Below are 17,298 nucleotides of genomic sequence, written 5' to 3' on the forward strand. Positions count from 1 at the left end.
TCCATCTGTCCATCCATCCACCCATCTGTTCATTTTTCTGTCTGTCCATCCATCCACCTATTCATCCACCCATCTGTCCATCTTTCTGTCCATCCATCCATCTGTTCACCCATCCATCTGTCCATCTGTCCGTCCATCCATCCATCCACCCACCCATTCACCTGCCCATCTACGCATGCATTAATCTGTCCATCCACACATGTAGCCACTTCCACCCCTCAACCATCCATCTACCCACCCACCCACCCCTGCATCCCCCTGTCTGTCCATCGACCTGTCCTCCCCACAGGCCCATCTGACCTGCTCAGGAACCAAGATGATGCAGCCGGCCGCACAGCTCCAGTTCATGAACCAGTTGTCACCGAGTGGGCAGTGCATCCCCCCGCCCCAGCCCATCCACTGCCTCCCGGACAAGGTGGGGAGAGCGTCTGCGCAGCAGTATGAGGCCCGCAAGTCCAAGGAGCAGCTTCCGCAACAGCCGGCTCAGAGCAAGATGGAGCCTCGCCGCATCCCATGCCTCCGGGCGGTGGTGGAGAGCCAGGCCTTCAAGAACATCCTGGTGGACGAGATGGACATGATGCTGTCCCGGGCAGCCACCCTCATCCAAGCCAACTGGAGGGGCTACCGGCTCCGGCAGAAGCTCATCTCCCAGATGTTGGCGGCCAAGGCCATCCAGGAGGCCTGGCGGCGCTTCAACACGAGGCGCCTTCTCCGCTTCAGCAAGGTCACGGTGAAGAGGGTGAGCAAGGAGGAAGGAGACATCCCTTACCACCCGCCCCAGCAGGTGCGCTTCCAGCCCCCGGAAGACAAGCCCCTTCAGGTGCAGCCCGTCATGATGAGCAAGGAGACCCAGTTCCCGTCCTCCGACAGCCTCATCACCTGCATCCCCCAGCTGGGTCTGCTGCAGCACCCCGCGGCCCAGGGCATGGCTGGGCCCGGAGTGCAGGCTCCCCACGGCCCCGGAGCCCACGGGGTGGCCTTCCTGCCGCACCAGACCATCGCCATGAGACTTCCGAGTCCGGTGAGTCTAGATCCCAAATGCCAGCCGTGCCTGCTGACGAAGACCGTCAGGAGCTCCTGCCTCATCAGGCACCTAGAGGGGGACACGGTGAAGACCAAGCACGTAACTACCAGAGCCACCAGAGCAGGGGCCCCAGAGCCACCCCCCTCGGGCAGGTATGGCCAGGCAGTTCCTGGAACATTCAAGGCCCAGATCCAGGCCCACGTGGAAGCCGATACCCACAAGACCCCACCCCAGGCCTTCCCAGCGTCCACCCTGAGCAAGACCCCACCCAAGAGAAGTCCACTGGTTTCCATAGCCAGGACCCAGGCCCAGGTGTCCCCCATTTCCACAGTGACCAAGACGCCACCTCAGACAGGTCCAGGACCCATAATGACAGTCATGAAGACCCTGCCCCAGACAGGCCCGTCGCCCACAGTGACCAGGACCCAAGCTCAGATGCGACAGACACCTTCACTAACCAACGCTCCACTGCAGTCGCGGTTAGCAGCCACCATGGCCAAGATCCCCCCCCAGGTATGCCTGTTGGCTTCAGTGATGAGGCCCCCGTGCCCGGCACGCCCAGGGGCCACCACAGCCAGGCCCCCGCCACAGACGTGCCCAGTGTCTGCAGTGACGAAGCCCACACCCCAGATACGCCTGGTGACCGCCCCCACCAAAAACCAGATGCAAACTTGCCAAGCCGCCACTGTGACCAAGACTCCGTCCCAGGTTTGCCCAGGTGCCTTCATAATGAAGCCTCCGCCCCAGACGCGCCTGGCGGCCATGATAGCTAAGACCCCAGCCCCGATCCGCTCAGTGGCAGCTGTCCTCAGGACCCTGTGCCTGGTCCCTCCCGTGGTCGGAAATCTCAGAACGCCACCCCAAAAGGCGGCGGGATCCGCCGGAATTCCCCGCGCCTGCTGCACCGTGCACCTGAACGCACAAAAGGGCAAGGTCATGGTGAACGTGAGGCAGACAGCCGGCGTCAAGGACTCATCCCACTCGTTCCTGGCTGAGGGGAAGGTCCGCAGTGTCCCCCAGCCACACCTCGAAGCTGGGGCTCCCAAGCCTATGGCCAGGGGTCCCTTGGAACCTGAGAAGGTCAGGACCTGCCTCCAGAGGCAGGTGAAAAAAGAAACAGTGTCCAAGACCAACATGACGATGGAAATGACCCAGCCTTTGCCATGGACGAAGGTTGCTGAGGACAGGAACAAGTCCCCGCCACAGGCACAGCAGAGGATAGACCTCATCAAGGTGCAGTCCCAGGTGTCCGTACCTGTGGAAGCAGCTGCGGCCCTGCCCCGGGACCAGATGGCCTCCCCTCTGACCAAGACCTTGGGCCAGGTGCGTCCGTCTCCCAGGCAGGCCAAGGCCCTGCCCCAGGAGCAGCTGACCACACCCCTGACCAAGACCTTGACCCAGTTACATCCAGCCACGGAGCAGGCCAAGGCCCTGTCCCAACAAGCACATCTGGCCACATGTCCCCCAACAGCCATGCCCCAGCCACACCTGGCCACGTGCCTGACGAAGACCACATCCCAGGTGCATCTGACTTCTGAGCAGACCAAGGTCCTGTCCCAGGGACATCTGTCCACAACCCTGGCCAAAACCCTGCCCCAGCCCCCGCGGGCCGCACCTCTGATGACGGCGTCCCCACTGCACTCGCCCGCCAAGCAGACCAAGGCTGGGCCCCAAGCACACCTGGCCCCGCAATCACCCAAGACCCCCTCCCAGGTGTACCCACCCTCCAGGCTGACCAAGACCCCGTCGCTGGCTCACCTCGTCACGTGTCTGACCAAGGCCCAGTCCCAGGTGCATCTGAGCTCGGGGGCAGTAAAGATCCAGTCCCAAGCGCAGCTGCCCATTGGGCTGACCAAGACACAGTCCCAGGCCCAGCTGGTCTCCCAGACCAAGTCCTTCCTCACAGCTCGCCAGTCCACGGACCTCAACAGCAAGACGCAGTCCCAGCCCCTCCTGACCGGATCCAGGGCGTCTGCCCCCTCCTGCCAGCACCTGGGGGCAATGAGCTTCCTGCCCCGACCCAAGTCCGAGGACAGACCTGCCCAGCTCCAGCCCCAAGGCCATGTCCAGAGCAAGACCACGCATGGCCCCTGCCCAGTGGCCTCAGAGGCCCAGGGCATGCTGGTACCTCTGATGACCTCCACCGGACAGCCCACGTGCAACATCGAGCCCTGGGGTGACAGCGGAACGGCGCGGGCCCAGCCGCCCGTGGCCAGCCAGGCGGTGCCCTGTCAGGAGGCGGCGGCTTCCCAGATCGCCTCCCTGTGCGCGGAGCTGGCCGCTGTGCTGGGCTCCCAGGAGGACATCCGGGCCCTGCTGGCTAAAGCCCTCTCCCAGGGAGAAGTGCGGGCCGCTCTGAACCAAGCCCTGTCCAAGGATGTCCTGGGCACCACTGTGACCAAGGCGATGCCGCAGGGCATGCTGGGCATGGCCCTGGTGAAGGCGTTGTCCTGGGGTGAACTGGGCGTCACCCTCTCCCGGGCGCTGTCTCGGGGCGAACTGCGCTCAGAGCTCACCAAGGTCATGCAGGGCAAGTTGGCCGAAGTGCTCAGCAAGGCCCTGACCGACGAGGAGCGGGCGGCCCTCGGTCAAGCCCTGTGTCAGGGGGAGCTGGGTGCTGTCCTCAGCCAGTCTCTGTCCCAGGCAGCCTTGAGGACTGGAGCCATCCTCCCCAAGGCCTCCTCGAAAGCTGTGGGCAGCGGGATGACTCTGCTGCCCGCCTCGGTGGAGGTGGACTGCCGGGGGAACGCATCGGCCGCGTGGGGATCCGCCGTGGGCCCCGGGAGTCCGCAGCCCAGCAAGGTCAGGGTCTCCCAGGTTGGAGGCTGGGAGGACTTCACCATGGGCCAGCACGCCGGGCTCCTGGAGGAGATGGGGGACGGGGCCACGTTGGAGGGGTCACCCTGCTCGACACTGTTCCCTGTGGGTATGTCCCTAACCGGTAGGATGGTCCCCAGCATCTACCACTATCCCATGGTCATGGGCCTGGACCTCATACAGCCCTGGGGCAGGGGGCCCGCGGGGGCCTCGTATCTGAGCCCCAGCATCAAAAAGAGAAGCAGGTGGCTGACCCCAGGGGCCAGCCCCGCGACGGGTATGGAGGGCCCCCACTTGCCTAAGGCGCCCCGCGCTCAGCCACCCCCCAGCCTGTGGCAGTCCTTCATTGTCAACGGCATAGGCCCCAGCACAAGCCAGCCATCCGTGACATGTGACAGTACCCCGAGCTCCCACAAGCCACAAGTGGTCAGCAGGGTGGCCTCTCATTCGTGGGCGCTGTCAGGGAAGGGCAGCGGGGCCTTTGGTAGACCTCCGGGCAGCGTGGGAGGCAGGAGGGCGGTCCATTCCCAGCCGTCTTTCCCCGTCTGTCAGGATGCCGCTTGCTGGTGTCAGTTTTCGGGGGTCAGGAGGGTGTCCCCCAAACACTCCCATCACCGCTCAGTGATCAGAGGTCAAAATCAGCTCTGCCAGGCCCCTGAGGAGGCTCTGAGGAGGAGGCCCCAGCCTCCAGGTCACAAGCCGGCCTTCCATGGTCCCAGGCAGGTAGTCACCAACATGACCGCAAGCTCAATGAGGACCACCATGGTGAGCAAGGTGCAGGCACCCAAGTGCCCGGCAGGTGGCAGTTTGTACCCAGGTCCCCCAGCCCTCATGTTGGGACGCGGCCTTCGACTGAGGGGGGCTCTAACAAGGAATCCTCCCCGTCCCCGGGAGCATGTGGCTAGTCACCAAATGTCCCTTCTCAATGAGTTGGTGTCCAGTTTGCCACAGCACCCAGACAATGTCCTGACTAGAAACTTTACTCCGGGCTCCGTGGTCCCCAGGCAGAAGATCCCAAACCTCTACTGGAGCCCCCCTACTGTCCCCCCGCTCACCCCAGTCCTGAGCCGTGGCCCAGTGTCCAGCCACATGGCCTTGAGTGTCCACTGGGACTCAGAGGAACAGAAGAAGAATAGGTCCTCCCCGGGCCAGAGCTCCCTGGATCTGGTGGAGAGAGTCTCTCAGGAGACTTTCCGACCAGGGCTGAGGAGGAGTCTGTCTCTGGGCACTGTGGTCCCTGTGGAGCACCAGCAGCCATCTCTGGCCACCAAGCTGGCTCTTAACCAGTCTCAGTCTATATCGGCCAGTCAGGGAGCCCCGAACCTAGCCAAGTCAATCCTTTGCCAGCTGCCAGTGGGCGGCAGGTTGACCCGAAGCCTGTCCCAGCCTACAGTGTGCATTAAGGTGCCCTCAAGCAGAGCCCAGCCCCTGGCCACCATTAGACCAGCCTCAAGCCCACCCCAGCCAAGAGCGGGTGGCAGGGTGTTCCTAGTAATACCCAGCACGTCCTCAAGCAGCAAGGTGGCCTCTGGAGGTGTATGTACCTCTGGGACTGGCAGGGAGACCCCTAGTAAAGCCCCCCCATCTATGGCCAGTGAGATAGTCCCAAGGTCTGGCCATTTATCTGAGGCCAGTAGGGTCTCCACAAGCCTGGTCCCTATAGCTAGGACTGATGGGGTGGTTCCAACACAGAGTCACCCCTCTGAGATCAGTGGGGTGACCCCCAGCCCAGCTCAGCCACCTTTGGCCAGTGGGGTGTCCCCAAACTTGGCTCAACCTTCTGTGGCTATTGGAGTTTCCTTAAACTTTGTCCAGCCACCTGTGGACAGTGGGGTGTCCCCCAGCCTAGCCAAGCCATCTATGGCCACAGGACTGCTCCCCAGCCTAGTCCAGTCATCTGCAGCCAGTGGGGCATCCCCAAACCTGGCTCAGCCATCTCTGTGCACTGAAACGTCCCCCAGTCTAGCCCAGCCATCCAAGGCCAGTGAAGTATCCCCAAGATTTATCCAGCCTTCTATGGACAACAGGTTGTCCCCAAGCCCAACGCAGCTACCTATGGTCAGCGGGGTGTTCTCAAGTTTTGTTAAAACTTCTCTGACCAGTGGGGTCTCCCCAAGCCCAACCCAGCCACCTATGGACAGTAGGGAATCCCCTGGCCCAGCCCAGCCATCTTTGGCCACTGGGGTGTCCCCTTGCCTAGCTCTCCCATCTATGGCCAGCGGGACATCCCCAAACCTTGCCCAACAATCTATGACTGTTCGGGTGTCCCCAAACCTTCCCCATAAGTCTATGGCCAGTGGGATGACCCCAAGCCCAGCCCAGCCTTCTATAGCTATTGGGATGGCACAACTTCTTGAACAATCTTCTGTGGCCCATGGGATGTCCTCAAATCTTGGCCAGCCTTCTATGGCCAGTGGGATGTCCCCACATCCTGCCCAACCATCTTTGACTAGTGGAGTGTCCCCTGGCCTCCCTCATGCATTGATGTCCAGTGAGGTGTCCCCCCCCCTTGCCCAGCCTTCTATGACCCCAAGCCCACCCCACCAATCTGTGGCCAGTGGAGTGTCTCAAAGCCTAGCTCAACCTTGCATGGCCACTGGGCTGTCCCTAACCTTTGCCCAGCCTTCTATGGCCAATGGGGTGTCCCCAAGACCACCCCACAGATCTACAGCCCAAGGAATGGTTCTGAGAATGTCCCAACCTCCTATGGCCATTGGGATGTCCCTAAGCTTGGCTAATCCTTCTGTTTCCCATGGGGTATCCCCAAGTATTGGCCAGCCTACCATGGTCAGTGGGATGTCCCCAAGCCCACCTCACCTATCTCTGACCAGTGGGATGGCTCCAAGTCTAGATCAACCTGTGGCCAGTGGGGTGTCCCCAAGCCCACCCCAACGATGTACAGCCCGTGGAGTGTCTCCAAGAGCGCCCCAACCTTCTATGGCCAGTGGGCTGTCCCCTACCTTTGTCCAGCCTTCTATGACCAGTGGGGAGCCACCCACCCTTGAGCAGCCTTCTATGACCAGTGCGCTGTCCCCAAGCCTACCTCACCAACCTATGACCAGTGCGCTGTCCCCAAGCCTATCTCACCAACCTATGGCCAGTGGGATGTCTCAAAGTCTAGCTCAACCTTCTGTGGCCAGCGGGGTGTCCCCAAGACCATCCTACCAATCCACAGCCTATGGAGTAGCTCCGAGCCTGGCCCAGCCTTTTATAGACAGTGGGGTGTCCCCAAGTCTGGCCCAACTGTGTATGCCTGTTGGGATGTCCCCAAGCTTGGTCCATCCTTCTATGACAAATGGGGTGTCCCCCAGCCTAGCTCACCCACTGATGGCTGGTGGCTTATCTCCCATTCTGTCCCACCGACCTATGGCCACTCATGTGGCTCCCAGCCCGGCCCATCTATCCATGGCCAGTGGGGTACCCCCAAGGTTTATCCACCCCTCCGTGGCCAGTGGGCTGCACCCCTACCTGGCTCAGCCACCGGTGGCCAATGAGGTGTCCCCAATCTTTGCTCAGCCTTTCATAGCCCACAGGGCGCCCCCAAGCCTTGCCCAGCACCCTATGCCCTGGGGAGTATCCCAAGGCCTGGCCCAACCCGCTGTGGCCAGTGAGGTGGCCCCAAGCCTAGCCCATCCAGTATTGGCCAGTGGAGGGTATCCCATTCTGTCCCGCCAACCGATGGCCAGCGGGGTGGCCCCCAGCCTTATCCAAACACCTCCATCCAGTCCACCTGTCTCCAGGCAAACCTGGGCTGACCACCCCTTTCTGGCTCCAGGGGCATCCCCTCTTCTGGCTCAGGCCTCCATGGCTCATCTGGGGCCCCTGAGCCTGTCCCAGCCCTGCATGGCCACTGGATTGGCCTGTGGTCTCTCCCAGCCATCCGTGATCTATGGGGTGGGCCGGGGTCTCTGTGAGCCAGCCCCAGGGCCCCGGGTGGATCCGACCCTGCAGGCCTCACGAGTGAGTGCAGGTGCCCCCGGCCTGTGCCCTCCGTCCGTCTTCCTCTCCCTCGGCTCGGGCAGGTCCTACTCCTGCGTGCCTGGGAGGCTGGGCCTGGGTCTGCACCAGCCTCCTCTGGATGTCGGGGTGGGCACGTGTGAGGACCCCGCCGTGGCAGATAGGGTGGTCTCAAACCTCCAGGACGCTCAGTTCAGCCAGGTGTCCCTTGGGCTCCACCAGCCGTCCAGTGTGTGGGGGAGGCACCCAACAGCGGTCTCCATGTCCGCTCCCAACCTCTACCAGACGGATATGACCAAGGAGGTGACCCAAGGACCCAGTATGTTCCATTCGACTTGGCTCAAGGGCATGTCTGCCTGCTCCTCTGAGGGGCCCGCAGCCGCTGGGATGCTGCTCAGTCTGTCCCAGGGGGCTACCCCCGCTAGCCTGGCCGGGAGCATATTCCAGAAAAACATGGTGCCTTCAATGGGCCCAAGCCAATGTCAGGTGACGGATGGCCTGGTTCCCATGGCGTCCCAGGTCTTGGAGAGAGGGGTCTCTCTGACCCATGGAGAAACTTCCATGGCCACGGGGATGGACCCCAGTCGTCCCCGTGTCGCACTGCCCAGCAGACTGGGTACGAGCCAGGACCCGCTCTCCGTGTTTCATCTGGGCCTCAGAACCTCTCAGGCCACCATCCCACTGCCAATGCCATTAGACCACCAGCTGCCCGCCGTGCCCACAGTGGTCCCATCTAGTTACCCATATGCACGTATTGTCCCTGAGGATTCTGTGATGGGGACAGCCAGTGGTAGCCTTGCCTCAAGTTCTGCAGACCGTCGGCTGACCCCAGCCATGGTCCCAAACGCTGTGGCTAATTTTATGGCCTGTAGTCTTTCCCGAGGCTCTGTGATCAGGGGTATGGGTCAGGGCCTTCCCCAGGGGTCCATGGTCACTGGCATGGCCCAGAGTCGTCTTCTAGACCCCACGGCCAGTGGCATGGCCCGCAGTCTCCCCCCGGGGACTGGAGCCGGTAGGGTGGCCCCTCATCAAATGGCGGCATCGGGAGCTAAAGGGAAGAGGCTGGGCCTGGCCATGGGGCCCTTGGCTAGGTTCACTGCTCCGAGTCTGTCCCCGGGTTTGGTGGCCCCTGGGGTAGGCCCAAGTGTCCCTCTTGGTTCTGTGAAAACCGGAGGCCAGGGATCTCCCCAGGGGTCCATGCTCATCGGACTCACGCCCCGGCCCTACCACGGAGCTGGCGAGGGCCCTGCGGCCCTGCTCCAGGCCGCCCAGGCTGCCCATGCCGCCGGCCTGGCCCAGGTTCACCCTCAGGCCTCAGGAGCCCAGGGCACAACCAGGGCTCAGCACCGAGTGCCCACAGTTCTGTCAAGAGCCTCACCCTTTACTCAGGACCCTAGGATACTGACACTGGGGACCATAGAGGACCCGACCAAATTGAAACCCAGAGAGTTAGGTGGGGCTCTAGCCCAGGAATCAGGATCCGATAGAGAGTCCAACAAATCCAAGGTCCTGGAGGTGACCCCATGGATGTACCAGAGCCCCATGGACAATTACGTCGAGACTCCTCGAGGGCCCCCACGGGCAGAGGAGACACTTCCCAAAGGCCAGATGTCACTGCTGGGCGAGAGGGCTCCCGGCCAAGCCAGCGGCATGGCTCCCATCCCTTTCCGGGCCAGGCACTCGATGACCAGTAGCTTCTCCGCAAGTCTCCAACCCGACTCGGCCAGCCCCAGGGGTCCCCCCAGCACCTACCTCATCACCACCAGCAGGGCCCATAGTCTGCAGTTGGGGACCGCAGTGGACAGGGCCATGCCACAGCCCCTGACTCCAGTGGTCTCTGACGATTTCTCAGCTCTTCAGCCCGAGTCCAAGACTCACATGAGACCTCCAAGCCAGGGGTCACTGACTTCTGATATAGTCTTGATGTCACCCCATCTGACCAGTCCCGTGGCCTCCAGCTTATATGCAGGGTCTGTGGCCAGGACGGAGAGCTCAGGTGTGCTCCAGAGGTCAGGGTCCAGCAACGTGGCCCCACACGTGCAGCCCTATCAATCCTTGGTTAAAAAAGCCGTGCCCGGTCACTCCCAGATGGCACCTGTCCCCAGTACATTCCAGAAACCAGTGTCCGGGAACCTGACCCAGACCAGCCTCAAGTCTCTCCGCCCTAAAAAATACTACCGACTCATTCATGGTAAACTTATTCCCGAGTTGCTAGAAGGTTCTATGACCACGGTGGTGCCCTCCAATCAGGTGCAGCGGCAGGAAACCCAGTCCCCCCTGGCCAGCCGCAGACACTCCCCTTGTGAACTGTGGGTGGGCAGGACACCCACCGTCCAACCCAGTGATACAGCCTATGACCCCAGTGTCACTAGACTGTCCCCCGGGGTTCGGAGGGTGTCTCTGGGCTATACAACTTCACCCAGTGGCCTCTGGAGGCCCCTCCTTGAACAGGACTCCCATGAGTCCATGCATCTTGTCACTAGACAGCACAAGCCATTTCCGACCCCCTCTGTCCACCAGGGCCAGATCTCCCATCATGCCGTGGGTCCTGTAGCTGGCCTTCACAAGCCATCCCTGGTCCCCACTGTACTCCAGGGCCCCGTGGATGCTGGCTTGGCCAGTGGTGTTCCCAGCGTAGCCGTCAGGCCCATGGACCACGCTGTGGCCCCCCAGAGCACGTGGGAGACGGCCAGGGGCCCCGTGCCGTGGGACACCTTGGGCAGCGTGGCAGCGGTGAGCCCCAGACAGCCGGGGGAGCTGATGGTGTCCGTGCAGACCATGGAGAAGATCCTCGTCCGGGCCGCGGTGGTGATCCAGGCATTCGCGCGCGGCTACCTGGTCCGCAGTACCATCCGGGTGTGGCATCAGTGCGCTACCGTCATCCAAGCGAGTTGGCGTGGCTTCCGCATGCGACGGAACCTGGCCCGGCTGTACCGAGCCACCACCATCATCCAGGCCGCCTGGCGAGGCTACTGCACCCGCAGGGACTGTGCCCAGCAGATGCTGCTCCCGGCCGTGTGGGTGGAGCTGGGCAGCAAGGTCCGGGCGGCCCCCCAGCCCCGCTGTTTCCAGGGCAGTGAGGCCAGGCTGGGCTCCGGCCACCGCTGCTTCCAGTCCTGCCAGCCTCACATCTGCAGCCTCTGCCAGTCGCTGAGCCCCGGGCTGGGCAACCCGCCCAGCGTGGTGATGCTCGTGGGCTCCAGTCCCCGCACGTGCCACATGTGCGGCCACACCCTGCCCACGCGAGTGGTGCATGGCACGGGCCGCAGCATCTCCAGCCCGGGGGGCCTGCTGTGGGCCTGCAGCTCCCCGAAGGCCTCCCAGGGCCTCTGCAGGTCACCCGGCCAGAACAGAGCGGCCATGGCCATCCAGTCGGCCTGGAGGGGCTTCAAGACCCGCCGCCAGCTCTGCCAGCAGCAGTCGGCAGCCAAGATGGTTCAGTCCAACTGGAGAGGCCACTACACCCGGAGCTGCCTCACCACGGACATGCTCCTGGGGTCGGGAGCCCCGCGGGACTGCTCAAGGGATCCCTCGCGACACAGCACCCACAGCGCCCGGTCCACGCGCTGGCCCGGCGTCTAGGACCCTGGCTGCGTGCCAGCAGAGGGACATATGGGAAGGACCGTGTGGCTCTCTGGGTCTGATGAATAAAGTCCTCCACAGCCTGGGTCCCGGGTCACGTGTTCTGGGTTAATGGGGCGTCTTGGGAATTGGGGGAGGGGATCCGGAACAGCCCAGGGGGAGGGGGCCCCAACGCTTCCAGCCACGTGGGTCTGTCCTGAAGGTCACGGTCTGCCAGGACGGCCTCTCCAGTGCCATCCTATCCTTCCATGGCTAGCAGGGTGGCCGCTGGCCGGTCACTTCCGGATGAAAGCCACCCCCTGCATACTTCAGAAACCCAAATCTGGGGACCCGGCCCAGAGCAGCCACCTTGAACACCTCGGCCTCAGGGCACCTGGGTCTGGAAGTACTGGCAGGTTCCAGGTGCACCCCGATTGGGAGGGTGCCAGGCCCACCCACAGAGGGGGACAATGACAGTCCCAGCCTCATGGGGCATAGGATGGAGCCGCAGAAAAGGGAAGGGGCAGGGGGTGCTCTGTGTGGGCAGCCTGGACAGAGAAGAGTCACGCGGGGTGGAGGGAGCCCCAGAGGGGACGTTAGAGTGGTGGCGGCTGCGGGGGAAGGGGAGCAGAGCGCCAGGGGTGCTGGGGGTCGGGGGGCTTCAGGGTGACGGTCCAGGCTGGCTCTGGGAGGACTGGGGAGGGAACGGCACCCTGGAGGAGCGGGCGCCACCCCTGAGCCCCGTCTGTGCCTGGTCTCTGCGCAGTACCAGATGCCACCAGCAGGGGCGCGCTCGCGGCGGATAGCGTACCGTGCCGCGCACCTGGCCGCGCACCTGGCAGAGCCTGCCGTGGCCCTCCCCGCTCAGAAATGGCGAGCACCCAGCTGCTGCCGCTTCTGCTCCTGGCTCTGGCGCTGCTACGGAAGCCGCCAGGGAATTCCTCTACTCTTGCCTTTACAGGTGAGGGCAGGTAAGAGGGAGGCTGAGCTTCCAGAAGGCTGGTGGCGGGTGGGGACAGGGCACACTGTCTGGTCTCTGAGCCCCCGCTGAGGTCACACTGCGCTCCCAGTCTCACAGGGATACCTGCCCTTTCCCCAGAAACAGGAGAGAACACCTCCAGTACCTCTGTGTGACAAGCCCCAGGGACACCAGACAACCAGTCTGAAGCTCTGTCTCTCACCCGTTTCTTTGAGCCCCGTCCCAAAGGGCGATTGGCGAGGACACCAGGGCCATGGGAAGGGCCTGGTATCAGGGGTTCACTTCCTGGTCATCCAGCATCCACAGCTCCCAGGAGAAGTTCTTCTTAGTGTCTGACTTAATTCCCTCCTGCTGCCCTATGAGACAGCTTCCCAGCTTCCCCGGTGGGGAGAAGCGTTCCATGCATCCCCTCCCCCAGTCATCCTTCCACTCTGCCATGGCTCCCTCTGGCCAGCCTTCAGCCCCAAACCACAATGCCAGAGCAAAGGTCACCTGGGTTGGGGTGTTTACTGCAGGCCGGGGTTTGTTCATCCCAGTTTCGATAGCTCAGGAAGCTGAGGCTCTGTCCCAGACACAGATTAGACCCCGCTGACTTGGCGCACGCCGGCCTCCCGTCCTGGCACACCATCTAGCAGCAGCCCTACGTTCTCTTCTGGCCAACTTTCCTGTAGCTCCTGAGCACCTCGTCTGGGCTGAGTGCTCAGTAGGGCTTGCACCTTCCTCCTCTTCCTCTTTCTCGCCCCCTGCTTTTCCTCAGTTTACTTTAAAAACTCGGTTTCTTTAGAGTCCTGGCAAGTCTTGGGGTTCAGTAGGGCCCCCGACTCATCTTCATTTCAGTAGAAACCTCTCATAGTCCGGACTCCTTCTCAAATGATGGTGGGAGGCAGCCTGGGGAAGCTGACCTATTATTCCTGGACTCTCTGAAGGTCCTTGTACGATGAGCTGTAATTCCTTACGTTTAAAATGAGGGTGAAGTTGGGGTGTTACTCCAACCTCCTCTAGACTCACTCGTGTTCCCCTGGGGCCTGGGAGGCCGAGGGGGAAGGGGGCTGCAGATCCACCTCCCCCGGCCCCAGGGCCAGGGCTAAGTGTTATTTCCGCATTTCTGCTGCCTTTGGTGACTCAGGGAGAAAGCAGAGATCTGCCCAAGTCAGAGTGAGGTGGGGTGTGGCCAGAGGCCACCGGGAATGAACCTGCACGCACCTGAGGTGCCCAGCTACCTCGAGCTGGGCAGGAAGCCACCGTGGGAGATGTCTGCCCCTCGGCTCCATGCCAGGACAGGGGGGGAACCTGGGTGTGGCTGGAGCCAGGCAGGGCTTTTCAGAAGCGTGAACCACGGAGGGTTCCCAGGGCCCAGGTCTCTATGTTTCCCCGTTAAAGCCCCAAGTTTAGGGCTGGGGTGAGGCTCAGTGGCAGAGCAATTGCCTGGCACGCGTGAGGCCTGGGTTCCATCCCCAGCGCTGCAAAGGACAAACAAGAGACAAAGGCAAGACCTCTCGGGTTTAGGCCAGCCTGCAATCCCCTCCGCTCGGGAGGCTGAGGCAGGAGGATCGCGAGTTCAAAGCCAGCCTCAGTAACCAAGTGAGTCCCTGTCTCTAAATAAAATACAAAATAGGGCCGGGGATGTGACTTGGTGGTTGAGTGCCTCTGAGTTCAATTCCTGGTACCAAAAAAAAAAAGCCCTCTGGGTTTAGCCCTGGAGACCCTCCAGATCCCTGAAGCTGAAACCGAGTTCCAGAAAGTCATCCTGTCCCTGCTACTGGGGCTTGAACACAGGCTGGCCTCAGACTTGCAATCCTCCTGCCTCAGTCTCCTGAGTAGCTGGGATTACGGGCGCGCACCACCACCGTGACTGACTGGAGTCCCACAAAGTTTCAAGGTGTTGTTCCGCCTGGGTGACAGCCACTCCTCCACCTGGAGGCTTCTAGAGCTCTGAGGCAAGAGGCAGTGAGTGGGAAAGCCCCCCCACACACACACACACCTGGAATTGAACTTGAATCCTGAGAAAGCCCCCAGACCTGGGCTTGAACTTGAATCCTGGAGGGGGGGGGGAGCTTGACCTCTCCAGGGAGCCTGCTTCTCTCTGAACTCTCTTGTGGGGTCCTGGGAGGAGCTGAGCGGGCTCCCTCTCTCTCCTCTCTCTCTTTTGGGAGCTGGGGGTGGAACCCAGGGCCTTGCACATGCTCAGTACCTGTCCTGCCACGGAGTCCCTGCCCCAGTGCTAGCACCCTTTGATCCTAATCACAGGCTCCCAAACCCGGTCTTCTTTATTCTCAGGTGTTGCTTTTACATTGATCTTGGAAAACAGAGCAACGAGAGCGACTCCCAGCTATAGCCCCACGTCCAGTTTAGAGTCCACCCCCACCAGCTCCCTAAGCCAGACAGGGCCAAGCCCCGCCAGCCCCACCAGCCCCTCAAATTCAGAGTCGACCCCCACCGGCTCCCTAAGCCAGACAGAATCAAGCCCCACCAGCCCCTCAAATTCAGAGTCCACCCCCACCGGCTCCCTAAGCCAGACAGGGCCAAGCCCCGCCAGCCACGCGAGCCCTAGCTCCTCAAATCCAGAGACAGCTACCCCGTCTGCACCACCAGGGACAGTCACGCACCCCAGCGCTGGGCCCCCCAGTTTAGAGTTCACCTATTCCACTCAACCCAGTTCCACACACTTGAACTCCCACTGGATTTCCACTCCCCCCAGCCCTGGCCAGGGTAAGTATGAAGAAATTGGGGCTCCTGGCGGCAGCGGGCGGTGGGAGGGGGTAAGAGCTAACAGGGGTACCTGGGTGCAGTTCTGGGGTTGACCACAAGGGGGAGGCACAGACCCAGGAGATGGCGGGGAAGGGCCCCCCTCCCCCACCCCATGGACCAAGGTGGTTCTAGGGGAGAGTCTGTGCACGTTAATGAAGGGTCCCGTATACGGGGACCTGGGGACCCACCGCTCTGCGCAGGAGAGACCGCAATACCCATGTGCAAAAGGGACAGGTGATCAATTCTATATTTGATTGTAAAATAACGAACTAGGGGCTGGGGCGTGGCCCAGCGCTAGAGCACGTGCCCACCTCGCACCAGGCCCTGGGTTCAAACCCAGTGCCACCAAAAACACCAGCTAAGGGCCCTGGTGGGTGTCCCCGACGGGGGAGGGTGGGGCTCAGGGCTGACCCCGGTCTGGTCTCTTCCCCAGGTGACCCTGGCGTCCCCACGTCACACAGAAACCCAGGCTTGGTGGTGGCCGTGTGCTTGTTGGTCTCTGTCCTTCTCATCGGGTCCGTGGTAATGGCCGTGAGGTCCTGTCACCGAGAAGTATCCAGGTTCCATAAGCTGGATGAAGAGTCCATGGTGAGTTGGGGGCTCCGCCTGGCCAGGGGCGGGGAGGGCAGTGGCTTTCCCACACAGGGCGAGCCCTGCCGCACAGCCTGATGACCACTGTGTGTTCCGTCTCCAGGGAAGTGAGAGCCAAAGGTCATCCTTTGCCCACCGCACACCAGAGTGACTGTCCTGGGGCCAAGAGAGACCGGGGCTCAGGTGGGGCTGGGACAGCTGAAGAAATAAACCCCCTCCTGTGCTGCGCGGTGGCCAGGATCTGTAGCCACAGCTGCTTGGGTGGCTGAGGCAGGAGGATCGCTTGAGCCCAGGAGTTTGAGGCCAGCTTGAGCAACAGAGTGAGACCCTCGTCTAAAAAAATAAACAAAGTCCCTGTGGTTCATCGGAGGCTTCCTGAGTCATAGATTCATGTGACCAACATTACGGGGGTGCTAACGTGTGCCATAGCCTGTGCTGGGGGCGTGTCCGTCATAGGGAGAGGGAGAGGCGGACAAGAACCAGGAGATGGCTGGGCACAATGGCTCGGGAGGGGGCTGGGGATGTGGCTCAAGCGGTAGCGCGCTCGCCTAGCATGCGTGCAGCCGGGGTTCGATCCTCAGCACCACATACAAACAAAGATGTTGTGTCTGCCGAAAACCTAAATAAATAAATAAAAATTCTCTTTAAAAAAAAAAAAAAAAAAAACAATGGCTCGGGAGGCTGAGGCAGGAGGATCGCAAGTTGGAGGCCAGTTTTAGCAATTTCATGAGGCCCTAAGCAACTCAGCAAGACCCTGTCTCTAAATAAAATACAAAAAAAGGCTGGGGATGTGGCTCCGTGGTTAAGCAGCCCTGGGTTCAATCCCAGGTACCAACCCACCAACCCACCAACAAATAAATAAATAAGTAAAAGAACCAGAGGGCCTCAGTGATCATCAGATGGCACTGAGGGTCAGAGGGTCACAGGTTGGGGCTGATGCTGCCCCCCACCCAGGGTCTGGTGTATCCAGGTTTGCAGGAAGGTTGGGGAGCTCTGTCTGAGAAGGTGATGTCCAAGCAGAGACCTCAAGGTGGGAAGGAGCCACCTGGGAAAAAGCCAGAAAGGAGGTCCTAGAAAGAAGACACAGCCTATGCAAAGGCCCTGTGGTAGGAAAACTTGGAAGTGTTTGATAAAAATCCAGGAGGTGAGCAGGGTCACAGTGGGTGAGAGAAGTTGTGGGGGTCACTGGGCTGTGGGAGGGAGGATGGGTTTTACCCCAAAGGTGGGAGTCCATGAGGGCGTTTTCAGCCTGCAAACATCAGAATGCAGTTGATCAAAACCTTGGAAAGATGATCAGCTCCGGGGACAGGCTGGGGCAGGGGCGGGTGGGGGGAAACTTCCCAGGAGGCAGAACGGCCTGAGCAAAGGTCAGGGGGCAGGAAAGTGCCCGAGACCCTCAGAGAGCAAGAAGTCCAGGCTCCCTGCCCGCCTCCTTCCCTGAATCACCTCGGTCCTGCTTCTCAGAGCCCCAGGTGAGGTCCCCTTTGCTCCCTCCATGATACAGGGGAACACCGAGCCCACAGAGGGGCAAGCCTCTGGCTGGGGACCTTTCTGCTGCCCGAACCACTTCCAGGGCCCCCTGGCCTCTCCAGCCCCAGGGGGACACTGAGGTCTTGGCCAC

General features: G+C 61.6%; 2 protein-coding genes across 3 annotated transcripts; both read left to right on the plus strand.

Moving 5' to 3' along the window:
• Positions 1-260: 260 nt before the first annotated feature.
• Positions 261-11,467, plus strand: Iqcn (IQ motif containing N). Its single transcript, XM_058576538.1, has one exon. It carries the CDS (start codon positions 317-319, stop codon positions 11,378-11,380), a length of 11,064 nt encoding a protein of 3,687 aa, XP_058432521.1. The 5' UTR covers positions 261-316; the 3' UTR covers positions 11,381-11,467.
• A 709-nt stretch (positions 11,468-12,176) lies between these two features.
• Positions 12,177-16,041, plus strand: Cist1 (colon, intestine and stomach enriched 1). Of its 2 annotated transcripts, XM_046437121.2 has the most exons (4): positions 12,177-12,320; positions 14,616-15,047; positions 15,520-15,674; positions 15,781-16,041. In XM_046437121.2, the coding sequence occupies exons 1-4, from the start codon at positions 12,230-12,232 to the stop codon at positions 15,826-15,828; spliced, it is 726 nt and encodes a 241-aa protein (XP_046293077.1). In that variant the 5' UTR covers positions 12,177-12,229; the 3' UTR covers positions 15,829-16,041. The 2 variants fall into 2 exon arrangements, with proteins under 2 accessions (XP_046293077.1, XP_046293079.1); XM_046437123.2 differs by lacking the exon at positions 14,616-15,047 and having other exon boundaries at positions 12,188-12,320.
• The last annotated feature ends 1,257 nt before the right edge of the window (positions 16,042-17,298 follow it).

Source organism: Marmota monax, unplaced genomic scaffold (assembly GCF_021218885.2).
Source record: "Marmota monax isolate L192 unplaced genomic scaffold, Marmota_monax_Labrador192_F-V1.1 WCK01_AAM20220418_F8-fsc00021, whole genome shotgun sequence".
Classification (NCBI taxonomy): Eukaryota; Metazoa; Chordata; class Mammalia; order Rodentia; family Sciuridae; genus Marmota; species Marmota monax.